This window comes from Carlito syrichta, unplaced genomic scaffold (genome assembly GCF_000164805.1).
Source record: "Carlito syrichta isolate Samal-C Ts95f unplaced genomic scaffold, Tarsius_syrichta-2.0.1 Scaffold312495, whole genome shotgun sequence".
In the NCBI taxonomy this organism is placed as follows: domain Eukaryota; kingdom Metazoa; phylum Chordata; class Mammalia; order Primates; family Tarsiidae; genus Carlito; species Carlito syrichta.
In genome coordinates this window covers 61,857-81,130 of record NW_007256591.1, presented here as the reverse complement: position 1 = coordinate 81,130, position 19,274 = coordinate 61,857, and the positions used below count along the sequence as shown (strand labels likewise).

The following is a 19,274-nucleotide window of genomic DNA, read 5'->3' as shown; positions in this document are numbered from 1 at the left end:
ATGTTTTATTTTGTTAATTAATAGCTCTTCAACACTCACCATTTTGAGCAGTCTAGATCATGTTTTTGCAAGCTTTTCAGTAAAGATCCAAAGGGCAAATATTTTAGCTTTTGTAGACCATGCAGTCTATCTTGCAACCACTCAACTCTAGCAAAGCTGCCCTTGACAATACATACATAGCATAGCCGTGTCAAAACAACATAGGAGGCAGGTTAGTTTTAGCCTGTGGACTCCGGTTCACTGACCTCCTCTAAAAATAGTCAACTTGAAATTACAACAAGTTTAAATTTCAGATTAATAAAATTCATATTATTTCTATGTAATCTGAGATATACTGAAAAGTAAAATCTTTATATCTATAGAATCTATAGATAGTAGATTTCAAATTTTGTCGAAAATTGACCCCAGACCTTGAAACTAATGTTTTCCCCATCCTCCTTGCTTCTTTGCCTTCAATTTTGTCAACGTTTTCTGAACATCAGATAAAATGCTGATGTCAGGGTTTTTCCTCTATTCTCTCCCTAAACCCAAACCTGGGTATGGGGGTGAGATGTTGATAAAAGATATGCACTGTGCCTACCTAAATAAGGTCATATCCGAAAAATGAAAGAATATGAGCAAAGCCTTAATGACTAAGGGTAATATAGACCAGAGCATTATATCCAGAACATTAAATTGAGATTTCAAACTAAAGTAAAACTATTTGAAGCTTGAAAGATGGTTTTTACAACAAATAACCAGAAAAGATTCCTTTGTTTAGTAGATGATGAACATATGAACAATTACAAAAGAGCTGTGTTTAGGACAAAAATACTTACAAGTTTGAGAAGGCCTGAAATGCATCCATAGGTCATCAATTTATAATAAATGATTTTAGAAAAGTTAGCAGTATAAGCACAGCTAACCTCCAGTTCATCAGCAGTTTACTCATAGCCATTGATTTTTTTTAAATGAATTATTAAAATGTGTCTGTAATGGTTGGTAAGAAGCTGTTACCCTGAGCTCCCTGAGTAACCCCTGCCCGGCCTTCCAAAACCTGGATTCCCTACATCTTTTCACAATGGTCACTGATTGGTAAATCCCTGGCACAGATGTGGTTGGCATCCATTCTTATTGGGTGATGCCATGGCCTTGTGGTTGTCAAATATTTCACCAAGGATGATATACTATTGTACTCTCCTAAAAATATCTACGAATGCCACTCTCAATGGGAGAGACTGCATGCATGATTATTTATTTTACTCAAGACGATGTCTGGCCCTCGCTTAACAAAGATTTATCTGTCCTAAACAGATCTACCTTCTTCCCTTTCTTCTCTTTGACTGCTGTTCAGAGTCTTCAAAACATACCCAAGACTAAATAGATTATTTTAATGTATACATAAATTTTTGGGAATTACCTGTGAGGCTAATTCTCATGCACTGTGCCAACTCCTCATTCATTCATTAATTTTAAGTATAGAGGACCAGAGAATTTACAGCTGGTTATACAAATAATACAACATTGCAGTGACACAAATCACTTCAAGTAGCTAGAAAAACATGTGCAATTTCTAAGTAATTGCAGAGCTCTAAGCATAATTGTATATATGTGTATACTGGCCAAAGCATGCTGACTCCTACAAACCCTGCTATATTCAAATTGCCCTTTATATGTCCCAATTTTTCCTTGGTATAGAATGTATGTATGGCTTATACTATCTCTCCCCTTGTGCTTCATATTCCACTGATTTTTTTGCACCATTTCAGCCATGTCCCATCAGGCCTATATCACTCACTCCTGTCACCTATCCTAAGCATCACCCAAGAAGTATCCTCTTCCTTGCCCCCGTCTTGCTAATAGGCCCTCTCTGATATCCCTACAAGTACCAAATGGATAGAATTTCTCATATTCTCACATATCTGGTATCCTACTCACAAAGCTAGGCTAATGAGAACTGTACCTTACATGTGTATCTCTATCTCTGTCTAATAAAGTATGATTTTTTAGTGTAATCATATCAAAAATGGACTTTTTGCTTAAATTTCTAAGTGCTAGGTTCAAAACTTTTTAAAATGTGGTAAATTCAGGTTCTTTTCCTTTTTTAAAAGAAATCTTCTCTATTTCAAATGAAAACACCCTAGAACATTCTGTTCTGCCCTGAAAACAAAGAAACAAAAACTAGAGATGCACTGCTTAAAAATAGAGCATCTTTCTGGTTATATCTTTGGAGTAACAGAAATTCAATTCCATCTATATTTTCAGTACTCACAGCTACTTGATTATAGTATTCACAGCTATAATTCTTTATAATAGTGATCCAGATACAAGTGCAAGATCATGAATAATCAAAAGAAGACAACTATTTTCATTACACTCTACTTTCTAAGTGAAAATTATTAACCCAAAGAGTTGAAACTATGTGCTTTCTGAGGAAACTTCAATTAATAAAAAAAATTTTAATTCAACAAAATACCCAATTTCCCCCAAAATTTCAGTTAGTCAAAAATAATCATGCCTAGTTGTAGTGAGATGATGATCACAACTTAAGTCCACCAGATAATTCTGAGTAAAACATTTCATCATTGTCAGTTAAACCTGTACATAATGGTACAGATGCCAGCATCGCAGAAAACAATCAAGAAAATAAGGGACAAGAAAGAAGATATCTGTTATTTCACAAAAGGTATTTCAGTTTCCATAATATATAGTTACACACTGACTCCAAGGATCTTTATGAAATTCAGTAACTCAAAAGGGGAAGAGAATTGTTTCAGTGTGTGAAGCGTATACCATTTTCTAAATTCACTCACTTAATTTGCTACCTATTACTGTAATACCTAGGCACTTTACTTTTCCAAAAAATAATTAGATACTAAATTATATGTAGTAAAACAATTATATACAGTAATTATAGTTGTAAAATATATAGTGAATATATTTAATAAAATATATGATCATGTGTAGTAAAATAATTATATATAGTAAAATACACAGATTCTAAGTATGAACTTCGATTTCCACAATTATACAATGATGCAAACAACCTCCAATCAAGATATAGAAAATTCCTATAAAACCAAAACTCCCTCTCTTTCTTTCTTCTAGTTAATTCTACTTTCTTGTTCTTGAACATTATATAAAGGAATCATGTGGTATGACTTTTATGTGTCTCACTTTTTTTACTTGACATAAAATTTTAAGATTCAGTCATGTTATTGTATGTGTAGGGGTGTGTGTGTTTAAAATTACAGTTTTTAAAATAAAGGCAATGACCTTGAGTCTTCTATCCTGGATGAAAACAAAATTCTAAACCTACTGTTAATTTTCTTCTACTGAACATGATCACTACAGCAAGATCACTATAATGGGAATAGGATTCTAGAATCACTTCTCTTTTTTAAAACAATCAGCTCAATGGTAACAAAATAATTATATGATTCTTCTTGTAATCTGAAAAGACGAAGATATCAATTTATTACTCCATTTTCATATGTTTTAAGCTTTTATCAAAAATAATAAAAATCTGTCCTCAAATATTCCTTGAAATTTTAATCAGTTGTGTTTCAAATGAATAAGTACTTTTTAAAATAATTTGTTGCAATGTTGCATTTGCTTTTTTTGACTAGGTCGCTGCATGGCCAGCAAGTTAGAATGCAATGGAGAAAATGACTGTGGAGACAATTCAGATGAAAGAGATTGTGGGAGGACAAAGGCCGTATGTCCACGGAAGTACAATCCCATTCCTAGCGTACAGTTGATGGGCACTGGGTATGTAGCATCTTTTTGTCATTTTGGGGAGAAAGGGTATCTCTGAACTAATGAGTGAAAAGCATCAACAAAGCAAGAAGCATCATTATCCATCTTTCTCATTAACTTATTACTCCTACCAGCCCTGTCTCGGATACTTTACTACCATGTTCAGGCAGTTTGTGGCTATGGCTTTCACTCCTGAGGAATAAAGGTTAGCATTTTCACATTTAGGTTGTGCCAGGCAATGCTATGGGCTCTTCATAAACATTGCTTGTTTTATTTCTTACACATCCCTCAGAAAGCTCAGGAATGAATCAAGACAGGATGATGAAAAACCCACCAAGCCAGGAGGTGACAGGGCAAATTCCTGGAGCTAGGTCTTGAAGAGGACACTCAGAAATAAAAGGAGCAATATGAGAAAACAGGTGTCAGAAAGATATGCCTATGGGCGTCTTGAAAGTTAAAAAAATAGAGAAACAAAACCAGTATAAGAAGCAAGTCCAGAGTCAATAATGAAAGACAAAGCCAGCAGAAAAGGAGTTAACCAAATATGGAAAAGAAGAGAACCAAAAAAAGAGTGTGAAAAAATAAGAGAGTAAGTGGTGAAGTGAATATGGCTAGGGCATCCTCTCCCACAGACCATGTGATATATGGATAGGTCACTATAGTTTAAAGGCAGAAGGTCAGACCTACATTATCATTTGATCTCAACTTACAAACAACTGTGAAACTGAGCCCCAGAAAGTTCAAATAACCTACCCAAGTCTACTAATTGGTAAATTCTGGAACCAGGATTCAAATTCAGACTTCAAAACCCAGGTTACTTCTATTATTTCATGCTGATTCAGGACTGCATTTATTTTAGAGGTGGGGACATCCCGGAAGAATCTCAGGAGACAAGGCATCATATCTTTGAATAGTGCTCAGAAATTCTAATGTTTCTCCTTCAGGAATATCTGATCATGAGGACATTGGGAGTTTAGCAAAGGGTTCTAAATTCATCAGACTGAGCTAATTTCTCAAAATACTTTAGGAAATATAAGAGAAAGCAATGAAGATAGAAGAATCAAACCTTAATTTGAAGCATTAAAAAAATCAGTTAGAATAATTTCCTGTGCCCTTCCATTCCTGTAACAAAGAATTCCCTCTTCAATTTTTGGCCAAAGGGTAGATAGTTTGCTGTCAGTTTCTATTCCTTCACATTGGACTTTTTAAAATTTAAGTTTTCACTTATGTGGCCAGGGTTGCATAACATGAAACCTTCAGGCACCAAAGACAAACACCCACAACTGTAAATATAACCTCGTTTGATTTAGAATAAAACCCAGAAAACATTGAACCAAACTTAATGACACCAGTAAAATGGAAGAGCTATTCATCTGGAAATAAGAGAAGCTGTGTTCTAAACCTAGTTCTGTGTTAACTCACCACATCACAACCAAGGAATATAACACTGCTGAGCCTCTGTTTCCTCATCTGTATGTTGTAGAACCACAAACTGATTTCAGGTGCTGTCTTAAGAGTTCCTAATTACAGTGAGAGTGCTTCAACATCATGTTCTCATCAATGTGCAGAAATGGTTTCCTTGTCTTCCTTTCCCTGGAAGAAAATATCAGCCAAAACTCCTACTGAGAATCACACTTTCTAATGTTCTGATTGATGAAGGATGACATTACAAAATTACCTCTTGTTCAGCTGGTCTAGACTCTTGAGCTACAGATGGGGAGGACCACATGCTATGTGTACTTTGGCAGAAGAATCATGTGGCCCTCTGCCAACCAGAGCTATTGTCCCAAGGATTCTCAGAAATGAGCAAAGCCTGCTGGCTTGAGACAACCAGTCCTCTCTTTGCCTCCCCAGGGACTGAGAATTTTGAGAGCTGCTTACCGTAATCTCTTTCTAATCTGCTGTTGGAATGTCTGCCTCTCTTCTATACCTTGCTCCCCAACACATTTCTACCATTAAAAAATAGTTTCCTGGGCAGATATGCCTCTTTTTAATCGATAGCTCTGAAAAAAAAATTTAATAGGACATACCAAAATTCCTACATTGCCAACATCAGTCACTGACTCCTAAATCTGAAGCAAAGATCAGGCAATACTAGTATGCTGTTTGTTTATTCTCAGGTTTAGGCAAAGGGTATGTATATATGGGGAAGATGCAAAAAAACTGAATTTAGTTATAAAAAATTGTGCATTTAGTCCTACATGCTTAAACTTCAGTCACCTTCAAAGTACTCTCTGATGCAATACACCTGATGTTGGGTGGAGTACATTACAAAACTTGTAGATTCTTTGAGTCAACCCTAAAATGCATTTTAGAGTGACCAGCAATGTTTTAAAACACAGTTTGTTAGAGAAAGAAGAAAAGAAAAAAGAAAGATTCATGACAGAAAAGCCTGCCAAGGGTGAATTTCTTGAAAAAGATAAAGAACCACCTTTCACTTTTTATGAAAGACCTGATATAGTGACTGGTATGCTAATTAGTGGAGTGGAGGGGATATTTGCTCCCACCTCACCACCTCTGATGGGTGGAAGGGGTGATCTTTTCTGGGAAGATTTGCCAGACTTCTCAATATACAAGTTTATGAGCTAAAAGGTGGTTTAACTATCATTTCTATGATTTTTTAATTCTTGATTAGAAAACTTGACAGAGTTTTCCTTTGGCGAGCTGAGGGGTTGCGGTGGACTAGATGGAAGTCCACATTGAATTCACATTCCAGTCCACAGGGCTGGTCAGTCTGCTGAGAGAATGTCTGGGTGCTTTCTAAAACCTGCCTGTAAGAAATGTGCTAACTGTGCAAGCTACCTTGCCTCACACCTATTGATTTGCTTTTTTCACTGCTCAGAACAGTTTTTAAACTCATCAATTTTGATGTCTTTTAGGGTTTTTGCCTTTTGTTTGTTTGTTTGTTTCACTTCTTCCACACTGGCAAAAACTTTCCCTATAAGGATTACCTCCAGGGGAAGAACAACAAGCTGGGGTGAGATCCAGTGAATAGGGAGGGTGGAGCATGGAGGGCATGACATTTTTTTGGCCCCAAACTGCAGAATACTCAACACATTTTGGGCAGGTTGTTGTCATGGTGGGAGAACGTCATCTGTTTGCCACAACTTGGAACGTTTCTTCCACAAATCATGAAGCAACCTTCTCAAAACTTCCAGATAAAAATTTTGGTTGACCATTTGATCCAGAAGAATAAATTGTGAGTGCACTACAAGAAACCCTCCAAAAGATAATTCTGGGTTTTTTAGAGGTTCTCTTTCATACTGTACACATAAATAATAATTTTTTTATATATTTTAGTTAAATTCAAAAAATTGAAAAGTATGACTTATAAACCAGATTAGATAAAAGCACTTTAGAAACCCAAAGTATTAAAGGTAACATTGTATTTGAAACGCCAAAATATTCAATGTAAACATCTCAGAGGGAAAGGGAAAGAATAGAGCTGAAATAGTTGGTTTAGTCCCTAAAAGATTCCTCAGGCATGCCCTGATAAAAGCACTTCTATAAAAGCCTATCATTAGATTCTTCACAAATAGCTGTCATCTTCCTACATTCCTCATGACATGAAAGCCATTTTTCTCAAGTCGTTCTTTTTTGTGACAGAGAAGTACATTGATAAGGCAACATAAAGTCAAGAGTTCCTTTTTCTTCATCGATTCCTCTTAACATAGAAAATGCAAACAAGTGAGCCCTAAATGCCTGCATTTGCCCTGTTAACTTAAGTAGTTTGAAAACTTCTTTCCAGACCAACTCCTCATATTTCCCTCCTCAAATATTCATTGACACAAATTCAAATAAGGATAAGAACAACTTTAAGTTATAAAGGAATATAATCTGCATTTTAGAGAACCCACAGGAATCACTTCTTTTAAAAAAAATCTCTATTGAGCTATAATTTGCATGCCAGACAATTCACTCACTGAAAGTGTCTAATTTAATTATTTTCAATATGTTTATAGACTTGTATAGCTATCACCACAATATAATGTTATAAAATTTTTAACATTCCCAAAATAAAACCTTTGCACATGTCAGATGTCAAGCTCCATTTCTTTTCCCACTATACCCCACTCCTACCCCTACCCACCAAATTCATTTTCTGTCCATATAAAATTTTTTTGCTGTAGACATTTCATATAAATGGAATCATACAATATATAGACTTTTGTGCTTGCCTTCTTGCATTTAGCATAATATTTTTAAGAATCAACTATATATTTACATCTACTATCACAGAAATACAAAGAATCATTAGGGACTATTATGAGTAAAAATATGTCAACAAATTGAAAAACCTAGAAGAAATGGATAAATTCCTGGATGTCTACAACCTACCAAGATTGAACCTAGAAATAGAAAGCCTGAGCAGATCAATTAAGAGTAAAGAGATTGAATCAGTAGTAAAAAAAAAAAAAAAAAAAACCAACTTTCAACAAAGAAAAGCAAAGAAAAGCTCAGAATTGGATGACTTCATTGCTTAATTCTACCAAGCTTTTTAAAAAACGAATACCCCAATTATTCTCAAGCTATTCTGAAAACTTGAAAGGAAAATAATTTTTCCAAACTCACTCTACAAGACCACCATAAATGAAATCAGATAAGAATGCAACAATAATAAAAACTACAGGCCAATATTTCCAATGAACATAGAGCAAAAATCCTCAACAAAATACTAGCAAACCAAATTCAACAGCAAATCACAAATATCATACACCAAGATGAAATAGGATTTATCCCAGGGATGCAAGAATATTTCAACATACGCAAATCAGTAAGTGTTATGCATTGCATCAGCAGTCTAAAGGACAAAACAAAAAAAAATTCATCTCAATAGAAGTCCAAAAAGCGTTTGATAAAATTTAACATCACTTCATGACAAAAATTCTCAACATAGGCATGGAAGGAACATATTTTAAAGCAAGAAAAGCCATATTGACAAACCCTCAACTAACATCATACTGGGTGGGGAAAAACTGAAAACTGCTTTTCTCTAAGAACTGGAGTGAGACAAAGTTGCCCACTCTTACTCAACATAGTACTAAAAGTCCTAGACAGAGAATTAGGCAACAGAAATAAATAAAGGTCATACAAATTGGAAAGGAGCAAGCCAAATTGTCCGTTTGCAGATGACATGATCCGACATTTAGAAACATCTATAGATGCCCTTAAAAATCTCTAAGAACTGATAAAAAAAAAACTCAGTAAAGTTTCAAGATACAAAATAAACATACAAAAGTCAGTAGCATTTCTATATACCAGCAATGAACTTTAGAAAAAAGAAATCAATCCAATTTACAATAGCAACAAAAAATATTATAAAATATCTAGAAATAAATCAAACCAAAGAGTTGAAAAATCCATAAGAAAAACTGTAAAGCACTAATGAAAGAATTTGAAGAGGACACAAAAAAGGAAAAACATTCCATGTTTATGGACTGGAAAAATTACTATTGTTAAAATGACACCACTTCCCAAAACAATTTACAAATGCAATGCACTCCCTATCAAAACGTCAGTGAAATTCTTCACAGAAATGAATTTGTTAAAAAAAATCTTAAAGCTCATATGGAAGTACAAAAGACCCTGAATAGTCAAAAGAATCCTGAGCCAAAAGAACAAATCTGGAGGTATCACACTATTTGATTTCAAAATACACTACAAAGTTATAGTAACCCAGACAACATAGTACTGGCATAAAAACAGACACACAGACCAATGGAATAAACTAACGAATCCAGAAATATTACAGCCAACTGATTTTTGACAAAAGTGCCAAGAACATTCACTGGGAAAAAGATTGTCTCTTCAATAAATGGAGCTAGGAGCACTTCATATGCCTATGCAGAAGAATGAAACTAGACTCTTGTCTCACACTTGATGCAAAACTCAATTCAAATGGATTAAATATTTAATATAAGATTCAAAATTATAAAACTATTAGAAAAAAACATAGGAGAAATGCTTTAGGACATTGGTCTGGAAAAAGATTTTATAAATAAGACCTCAAAAGCAGAGACAACAATAACAAAAATAGAAAAATGTGATTATATCAAGCTAAAAAGCTTCTGTACAGCAAGGGAAACAACAGAGTAAATTGACAACTTCTGTCATGGGAGAAAATATTTGCAAACTATTTATCCATAAGGGATGAGTATCCTGATACATAAAAAACTCAAATAACAAAAAATCCTATCATAAGTGGGTAATTAAACTAAATAGACATTACTCAAAAGAAGCTATACAAATGACCAACAACTACACAAAAAAAGTTGCTCAACATCACCAATCATTGGGGAAATGCAAATCAAAATCAAAATGAGATATCATCTCACCCCAATTAGAATAACTATTATCAAAAAGACAAAAGAAAACAAATTCAGGCAAGAATGTGAAAAAAAGGGAACGCATACACTGTTGGTGGGAATGTAAAATGCAAACTAGTACAACCATTGTGGAAAACATTATGGAGATTCCTCAAAAAACTGCAAGTAGAACTACCACATGATCCAGCATCTCACTACTGGGCATTTATTTAGCCAAAGGAAATCAGTATACCAAAAAGACATCTGCACCCCAATATTTATTGTAGCACTATTCATGACAACCAACATTCAGAGTTAACCTAGGTGTCCATCAATTCATGAATGGATAAAGAACATGTGGTATATAAACACAATGGGATACTTTTTAACTATAAAAAAGAATAAAATTCTGTCATTTGCAGCAACGCAGATAGACTGAGGGACTGATGTTAAGTGAAATAAACCAGGAACAGAAAGATAAATACCACATATTCTCACTCATATGTGGAAAGCTAGAAAAGTTGATGTCATAGAAGTAATGATAGGATAGTGGTTACTAAAGGGGAGGGGACAGGGCGTAGGGAAAGATTTGTTAAAAAGATACACGATTACAGCTAGATAGGAGGAATAAGTTCTAGTGGTCCACAGCAGTGGTCTCCAACTTTTTTGGCATCAGGAACCAGTTTCATGGAAAACAACTTTTCCACAGACTGAACAGGATGAGGGGATGGTTTGGGGATGATTCAAACCATGATTCAAATGCACATTACATTATTGTGCACTTTATTTCTATTATTATATTGTAATGTATAGTGAAATATACATTATTATAAAATCATTATTTTGATATGAGTTTGTGAGCAGTTAATTTATTATGATCTCTGTACAGTTAAACCTCATTGTTAATGTTAATCTATATTTGCAGTTGCTCCCCAGCACTAGCCTCACCATCTCAGCTCCACCTGAGATCACCAGGCATTAGATTCTCATAAGGAACACACAACCTAGATCCCTCACATGCACAGTTCACAATAGAGTTTGCGGTCCTGTGAGAATCTAATGCCACTGCTTACCTGACAGGAGGACTTTACGCAGTTACCCGCTGCTTATCTCCAGCTATGTGGTCCAGTTTCTAACAGGCCACGGACTGGTACTAGTACATGGCCCAGGGGTCAGGGACTCCTGCTCTATAGCATTGCAGGGCACCTATAGTTAACAATGATTTATTACATATTTTAAATAGCTAAAAAGAGTTTTGAATGTTCTAAACACAAACAAATAATAAATGTTTGAAGTGATTGATATGCTAATTACCCAGATTTGATCACTATGTATGCATCAAGACATTACTATATACCCTATAATATGTATAATTATGTGTCAATAAAACTTTTTAAACAATATATTTAAAAGATTTATCTATATAAAACATGTGTCAGTACCTCATTCCATTTCATGATTTTAAAAAATGATCCATCATAAAGTTATTCTACATTGTGTTTATCCATTGATGGACATCTGGTTTGTTTCTACTTTGGCTACCCTGAAATAATGCTGCTATAAGCACTCATGTATAAGTTTTTGCACTTATATATATTTTCAGTTCTCTTGTGCATATACCTAGGGAAAGGATTACAGGGCCATATGGTAATTTTGTTTAATTGTTGCACACCGCCTAACTATTTTTTAAAGTAATTGCACCATTTTACATTCACATGCTATGTATAATTGAAAATAAATTTCCCACATCTTTGCCAGCACAGTTTTTGGCCATCTTTTGGATTAAGGCTATCATAGTGGGTATGAAGTATCTCATTGTGGTTTTGATTTGTATTCATTTAATAACTAATAATGCTGAGCATCTTTTTATGTGTGTTTTAGTCATTTTCACATCTTTTTCAAAGAAATGTCTATTCAAGCCCAGGAGGCTGAGGCTGTGGTGAGCCAGGATTGTACCACTGCACTCCAGCCTAGGCAACAGAGTGAGACCCTATCTCAAAAATGAATGTACAAAATTTCAAGATTGAGAAACTTAAGAAAAATTAATAAAATATCTATTCATATATTTAGATTCTTTGCTCTTTTTTCAGTTGAATAATTTTTTATTATCTAGTTCTAAGTTCTTGATAGATTCTGGATGTAAGTTTTCTTTAGATATATGATTTGCAAATATTTTCTCCCATTATGTGAGTTGCCTTTTAATTTTTTTGATGGTGTCCTTTGAAGCACAAAGTTTTTAATTCTGATAAGTTCAATACATTTATTTCTTATTTTGTTGCATGTACTTTTGATATAATATCTAAGAAGATATCTAAGAAGATTTTGCCTAATCTGAGATCACAAAGGTTTAGTTTGTTTTTTTTTTTCCTAAGAGTTACATAGTTTTAACTCTTATATTTAGGTCCATTATCTATGTCAATTAATTTTTCATATCATGTGGGAAAGGGGTCCATTTGTATTAACTTGCAATATATGTACTTCCCCCAGTGAGTTGTCTTGATAGCCCTGTTGAAAAAACGTTTGACCATAGATGTATGGAATTATTTTTGTACTCTTAATTCTATACCATTGATCTATATGTCTTTACCCATGCCACATTGTCTTGATTACTCTAGCTCTGAAGTAAGCTTTATAACAGGAAGTGTGACTCCTTCAAATTTGTCTTTCTCTCTCAATATTGTTTTGGCTATTCTAAGTCTCTTGAATTTTAGAATCAGCTTGCCAAGTTTTACAAAAAAGTAGTCGAGATTTTGATAGTGATTGTTTGAATCTATAGATCAATTTGGGAAGTACTACCATCCTAATAATATAAACTCTTCCAATATGTTAGTATGGAATATCTACTGAGATCTAATTTAGTATCTCTCAATAGTTGTTTACATTTTTCAGTATACAAGTCTTAGATTTCTTTTGTTAAATAAATTCCTTTGGATTTTCTTCATTTAGGCACTATTACAAATGGAATAGTTTTGTTAATTTTATTTTTGGATTGTTTGTTGTTATTGTATAGAAATATATTTGATATTTGTCTGTTGACCTTGGATCCTGCAAGCAATCATTCTCGGACTTAGTACGCAACTTTTTTAATGAAATTAAGAGACACTTTCTATATTGGCAAATTGGGAAGATTAATATGTATTATTTCTTCTTATTGGACAGGCCAGACCTGTGTTGGTCACTATTAATTACCACAACTACCCTGAGAAAGCAATTATTATCTCCTTTCTCAAGTGAAGAAACATGAAAACTGTGTGTATTTTTACATTAACACAATTATATTGGTAAAGAATGTACAAGTATTGGTATTAGCCATTAATTTATTTTCAGTGTCCTAACATTATTTAACAACTTTTAAATTATCCTTGCTCCTTTTTGAAAGAAAATATTATGTCAGTTAGAACAAGTGCCTGAAAAATTATTAAATTTTCTGCTTTAAATCCAAATGCCTGGTAGCAAATCACAAAAGTCTCACATGCTGAACCACTTCTTGATGTTCTTGCCAGTGGATGAATCTATTTGTCTTTTCTCAGATCTGTGTGGTAGTTATGAAACGTAATGTTGCGACTTCTGGTAAGGGCAGTGTCTTTTAGATACATTTTGCCTTGTGGATTCACACTATAGAGGTACAAGGGAAACAGACATAAGTGCAAGATTGCATTCTTGAGGATGTTTATAACCCCCTTTAGTCCCACCACCTCACCATAAGAACAGATTGATGTACTTATGGGTCATGAGAGGGAGGGAGGAATGCTATTCCTTCTGACACATGAAATTTTCCAATGATATTCTGTAGACCTGTGTTATGTATTCTATGGAAGACAAGATTATTTGATTAAATGTATTTGGAGATTGATGGTTTATATTTTTAAACACTCTAACAAGTCCTATAGAAAACAATGTTTATAATCTATGTCAGCCAGCATTACTAAACTTTTTCGACAAAAAAGATAATTTTTTCACAAAATACACATTGATATCTCTAAGAATTTGGAAAAACAGTAGCATCTTGGAGAAGTTTTTTTATCTACCACAAAACAACTTCTAAAATACTTGATTTATGCTGTTAATTAATCTCTAAGAACCAGAATTTCCTCATTTTTAAAACAGGTAAAATAATTGTGTTTATATCATATGGTTATAATAAATATTAAATAAATTATTATTTGTAAAGCACTTAACTAAATTAATATTCATAAAGCACTTGGTATTGCTTGGCTTATAGTAAATAGTATGCAAGCATATGTTAAATAAAATATATTTTATTTTAAATAAAATATTTAAATAGTTAAAATATTATAAATACAGTTATGACTTAAAATAAATACTATCACAATTCCATTAAAATTTTGCTACTACTATTTTGATATTAGTTCATTATCAAATTCCACGCAGAAAGGAGTGAGCCCAGAATAGCATTTATTATCTAATAATTGATTTTATAATCTGGTTCCAAAGTTCACACTGACTTTGTAGGTCATGAAAAAACCTACAAACCCATATTTTATTTTATGTTGAAATATGAGAACCTAATAGAGCCAGTGGGGCTGAGCTTGCCAGCCCTCTTTGGATACCACGCCGTGGATTAGAAAAAATAAAAAGTACTTTTCTTCTAGTCATTTGTCATGAGTCAAAAATGTCTAGAAAAGAAATTTCTTTCACATAGGTAAGGTAAATTTCAAAGATTGCTCTATATCTATTGAATTCTTGAAAATTACTTTGTTTCTAGGTTTCATTTTCTGGCAGGAGAGCCCAGAGGAGAAGTCCTTGATAACTCTTTCGCTGGGGGAATATGTAAAACTGTCAAAAGCAGTAGGGCAAGTAATCCATACCGTGTTCCGGCCAATCTGGAAAGTGTCAACTTTGAGGTATGAAGGACAACCCAAGGACTATGGTGATTATAAGCTACACTTCTCATTAAAAAAAAATTTGTGATGAATGAAGGGACAGAATGAGAAGGTGGTGAGTAATTTTATTCACCTAGTATATGTTTGCATTTCATCCATCCGAGATCCAGTGAGGTCAGTGTTATCATCAATTTACAGATTAAAAAAACTAAGGTAACTAATTTGTCTGGAGTCAAACACCTAGTAAGAAGTGAATTGCAGATACAAGCCCACGTGTCCCTGATTGGAGTTCATGACTTCTCCAAAGAATGTTCAGCTCTAATCTACCTTCACACAAATTTGTTTGATTTATGGTTTGATTTGTTCAAATTTTTCTTTTATTATAAGTAGTTCTCTAGATAATGAAATTTAGCGTTTTTAAAAATGGTGGGTTCATGAGAAAAGTCATGAGTTCAAGTATAGTGAGATAATATCTTCCTTTATATTTTATTAGCTGGTTTGTTTGTTTGTTTTCCTAGGTGGTAATTAGCAACATACTAACTAGTCCCAGAATCTATGTCAGTGCCTTACACATGATAGGTACTCCATACTTGCACTAAAATGAACTACTTATTTCCTTTAATTTGTGGTAATAGAAACACACGTACATGGTTTTAGCGATGATATCTTTGCATGCAAATTTAACATGCTGGAAAGAATTTCAAAAGGTTTAATGATTTCTAAGAGCCACTTTATGAATAGTATGAGTTCAGCAAGAAATCATTTAACACTTCCTTTAAAAAGGCCTTCATATGCAGGTAGACATTTTCTAATTTGATACACTCAATTTAAAATCATCTAATATATACTAATGGGTAGGGAATGTCTTTGGGGGTCCAACTGCCAAATTCAAACACCTCTTGAAAGACATATAATACTATTCTTAAGATATAGTGTATTGACTGAACAGACTTTGCAGACAGAGCTAAAATCTAAACATTTACGTGTAATATTGTTCTATTGGGGGTTGCTTTCTAAACAACCAATCCATAAACTTACTTGCAAAATACAATGATTTCCCAAAAGCATATTGCCTCATATTGCCTCTCAGCAAGCACCTACTTCATGCAGTTTTGCAAGTTACAAACTAAACAAAGTACATAAGATTAGGGCAAATTTGGGCATATTTGTATGATATTTTAAAGCACTTTCATATGTTGCTGTCATGGAGTCCCATAACAACCTCCCAAGAAAGGTAGAAAATTGTTTACATCCATCTTACTAAGAGTTAGATGTGCTGAAATTAGAGTTATACAGGAAGTAAATGGCACAGAAGAATTAGAACTCTAACTCCTGTCTCCTATAGTCCAGGGCTGCTTATGTTAGATGAGATGTTGGTAGTAACATCAATCAAAACATCAATCAAAACCTGTGCAATGAGTGGGACGTCTGAGCACCTTTCGTAAATTCTCAGTTAAAAGGTATCCCCTATGAAGTTAGACAGTGACATGCTAGAGCCAGTTCTTACAGCTCATAGGAACCAATTGTTAAATTTTCAGGAATTTTGCAATCTGATTGTTAAACATAGCCATTATTAAATATTAAAGATATAATCTGACAAGTAAATAAATTCAAAACAAGGGTTACAATTACTTACAGTTTGTCACTTCTCAGTTACTTTGCTACGCTTTACCATTATCTGGGCTCTTGGGATAATTTACATCTACAGCATCTGAATCAGGAAAATGCTTGATAATTTGCTCTTATGCATGTTTTCTCAAGTTTGAATTCAGGGCATCACATAGGTAGCCTGAAATCATCCATTGTAGAAATATATTCACCATGAAAAAAGGAAAATGCTAAAGTAAATTAGAGCTTTTTTTCCCCTCCCAGAGAGCTGGTTGTTAGAAATTTACTACCAGACCTCTGAGTTCACCCACAAATCCTGGGTGACAAAGCTACTTGAGGAAATGCAACCTGAAAATCTTTATTCAGCATAAAGTAGACTCATTTCATTATCAATATAGCTCTAAAATTTGTCCAGCCCTAAGAAGCTACCTGAGCTAATATTTATCTGTCATTGAGTTTTAGATAATAGTCAAATGCTAAAGAAGGTCATAGTGACATTTCTTCAAACAAAGATTTGGAAATTACTAGACTCAAGGTCACCAGCTATTGGTTTACTTTTCACTGAGATCTCTATATTACTTGATTCTTTATTCATGCCTTTAGCAGGCGACTGTGCCAACTTAAGCTATACCTTGCTGAAAACAATAGAGGAAGAGACATTTTGCAGACATCTGACTTCCTTTTTTCTGTAGTATTAGAGCTTATCAAGACAGATGAAACAATGGAATGACTGGTATACAAGATTAAAGAAGCTCATGAAAGGAAAGGAAGGCAACAGAGCAGGAGGTCTGAATAAAAGACCATAAAAAGAAAAACTGCAGGATATATGACAGAACACAGACACCAGATAGAGCACCTTATCAATCAGGATAGTTCAGGTTATGTTGCAACAACAATTCTAAGATGTAAGTGACCTAAAACAGTGTCAGTCATACAATATGTTATTGTAGTCACTCAGAAACCCAGGAACTTAAGAGATTCTGTCTTGACACATCTGTCTATGATGGATCTCCAAAAATAAAAGAGAGAATGACATATTGTCTACCAGCTCTTAAAGTGACAGATATCACTTATATTTGCATTTCATTGGACAGAGAGAGTCAGCTTTCCATGTTCCCAAAAGAAGGGATTAGAGTAGTTGCACAAAGAGTGATGGCTAACACAATCACTGGAGGCTTTGGTAGCAGGCAATAGGGACCCAATCACAAAAACTGTGATCCTGAAGTCACACTCTAGTATCTTGAAAAAGTATAAATCAAGGTGGGACTTAGTTATAAAGAACACGCCCAGTTATCAGAGCTTTGGTCTCAAATATAAGCATGCATTTGAACTGTATCTTGACCAGGTTGATCCAGGAGTCAGGTCCCTGACTTGAATCTGTATATGCAGATGAGAAGAGAGTTGTAGAGGGAGGTCAAGAAGTTCATTAAGTCAACAAATCCTAAGCCATTACGCCATCTCCACAATTAATACGTTAAATATGGCTGGTGCCTGTTTTGTGTGTGTGTGTGTATGTGATTGTGAGAGAGAGAGAGAGAGAGAGAGAGAGAAAATCTCCTCACTATTTGTGTTTTGTATGAGGAGTTTTGAATGAGGTCACATTAGCAGTCACATCAGAATTATGCTCCTGAGGGATCTCCCAGCTGCTAAATGAAGAGCTCAGTAACTCCAAGACTTTTGTATCAGTTCCTGGAGTTATATCACTTACTCAGGAATCTTTCCCTCTTTTCTGTCATACTGCTGCTTTGCTACTGGTTGTTTGCTAAGCACTTAATATCTCCAGCAAACTGCAGAGGGCTGTTACAGCCACTAGACTTTTCTTACTAGTATACGGACCTAACCAGACATTGCCTCTTGCTGCATCCCAAAGCCTTCAGGCATCTTAATAGCTCTGTAATCCCTCAAATATTCCCTAGATTTCTCATAAAATTGACAACTTCAGGTTCTATTTCTATCCCTCACAACAGAGGAAATTAGATGCCACCATGTTCCATCTAATCCCTCATTTCCCTCAACTCTCTTCTGCTTCTCCCAGCAAACCCACTTTCTTCTTTCCTCAAATACAGAAATAAACATATGAACACATGCATCTGAGCCCACCAGATCCAAAGACTATTAGGCTGTGCTCAGCTGGAACATAGGGCAATAATATATAAAACAGAGAACCTTTTCCCTAGTCTCTGGTCAACATCTTTTCCTGGGAAAATCTAGAAAAATGGAATTTAACAGAGCCTATCTGCTGTTCCTTACATATCGCTAGAAGAACTCATCTTCCTCCTTTCAAAAACTGCCTTGAATTTCTATACTGCCTTTCACAAAATAGCATTTCCCGTCATCCCCTACTTCCTCATCCCCCTTTCTCTCCCTCACATTAACTTGGTCAGCAACTTCTGTTGATTTGCATCTAGACATCTTTCAAATTCACCAGTTTTGCTTTACACAACCACCATTCCTATAGACTTGGCCATTATCCTGTTTCACTTAGCTCAACACAACAGCTTTTAAAACGGTTCTTCTTGTTTCCACTTCAGTTAACTGTAATTAATGTGATCTTTAAAAAACAAATGTTATGGTGACATTCTCAATTTTTCACTCATTTAGTTAATAATTATTTTTAAAATTATTATTATTTTACTTTTTAGAAGCTCAGTTTAAAAAAAAATATGTGGGGTATAAGATAGGATTAGGTAGATAGTAGTCTACCTCCCACTGGTCCTCACTTCACCTGGTTTAGGATCCTCCTGCCTCAGCCTTCCAAGTAGCCGGAACTACAGGCATG

General features: G+C 34.5%; 1 protein-coding gene across 1 annotated transcript in view; it reads left to right on the top strand.

Annotated features, from left to right (window-relative positions):
• C6 (complement C6) overlaps positions 1 to 19,274 on the top strand; it is a 74,416-nt gene that overhangs the window by 8,535 nt on the left and 46,607 nt on the right. Inside the window, exons 5-6 of the mRNA XM_008069914.1 lie at positions 3,609 to 3,750; positions 14,770 to 14,908. Coding sequence (XP_008068105.1) covers positions 3,609 to 3,750; positions 14,770 to 14,908 — 281 coding nt within the window. The remainder of the gene's footprint in view (positions 1 to 3,608; positions 3,751 to 14,769; positions 14,909 to 19,274) is intronic.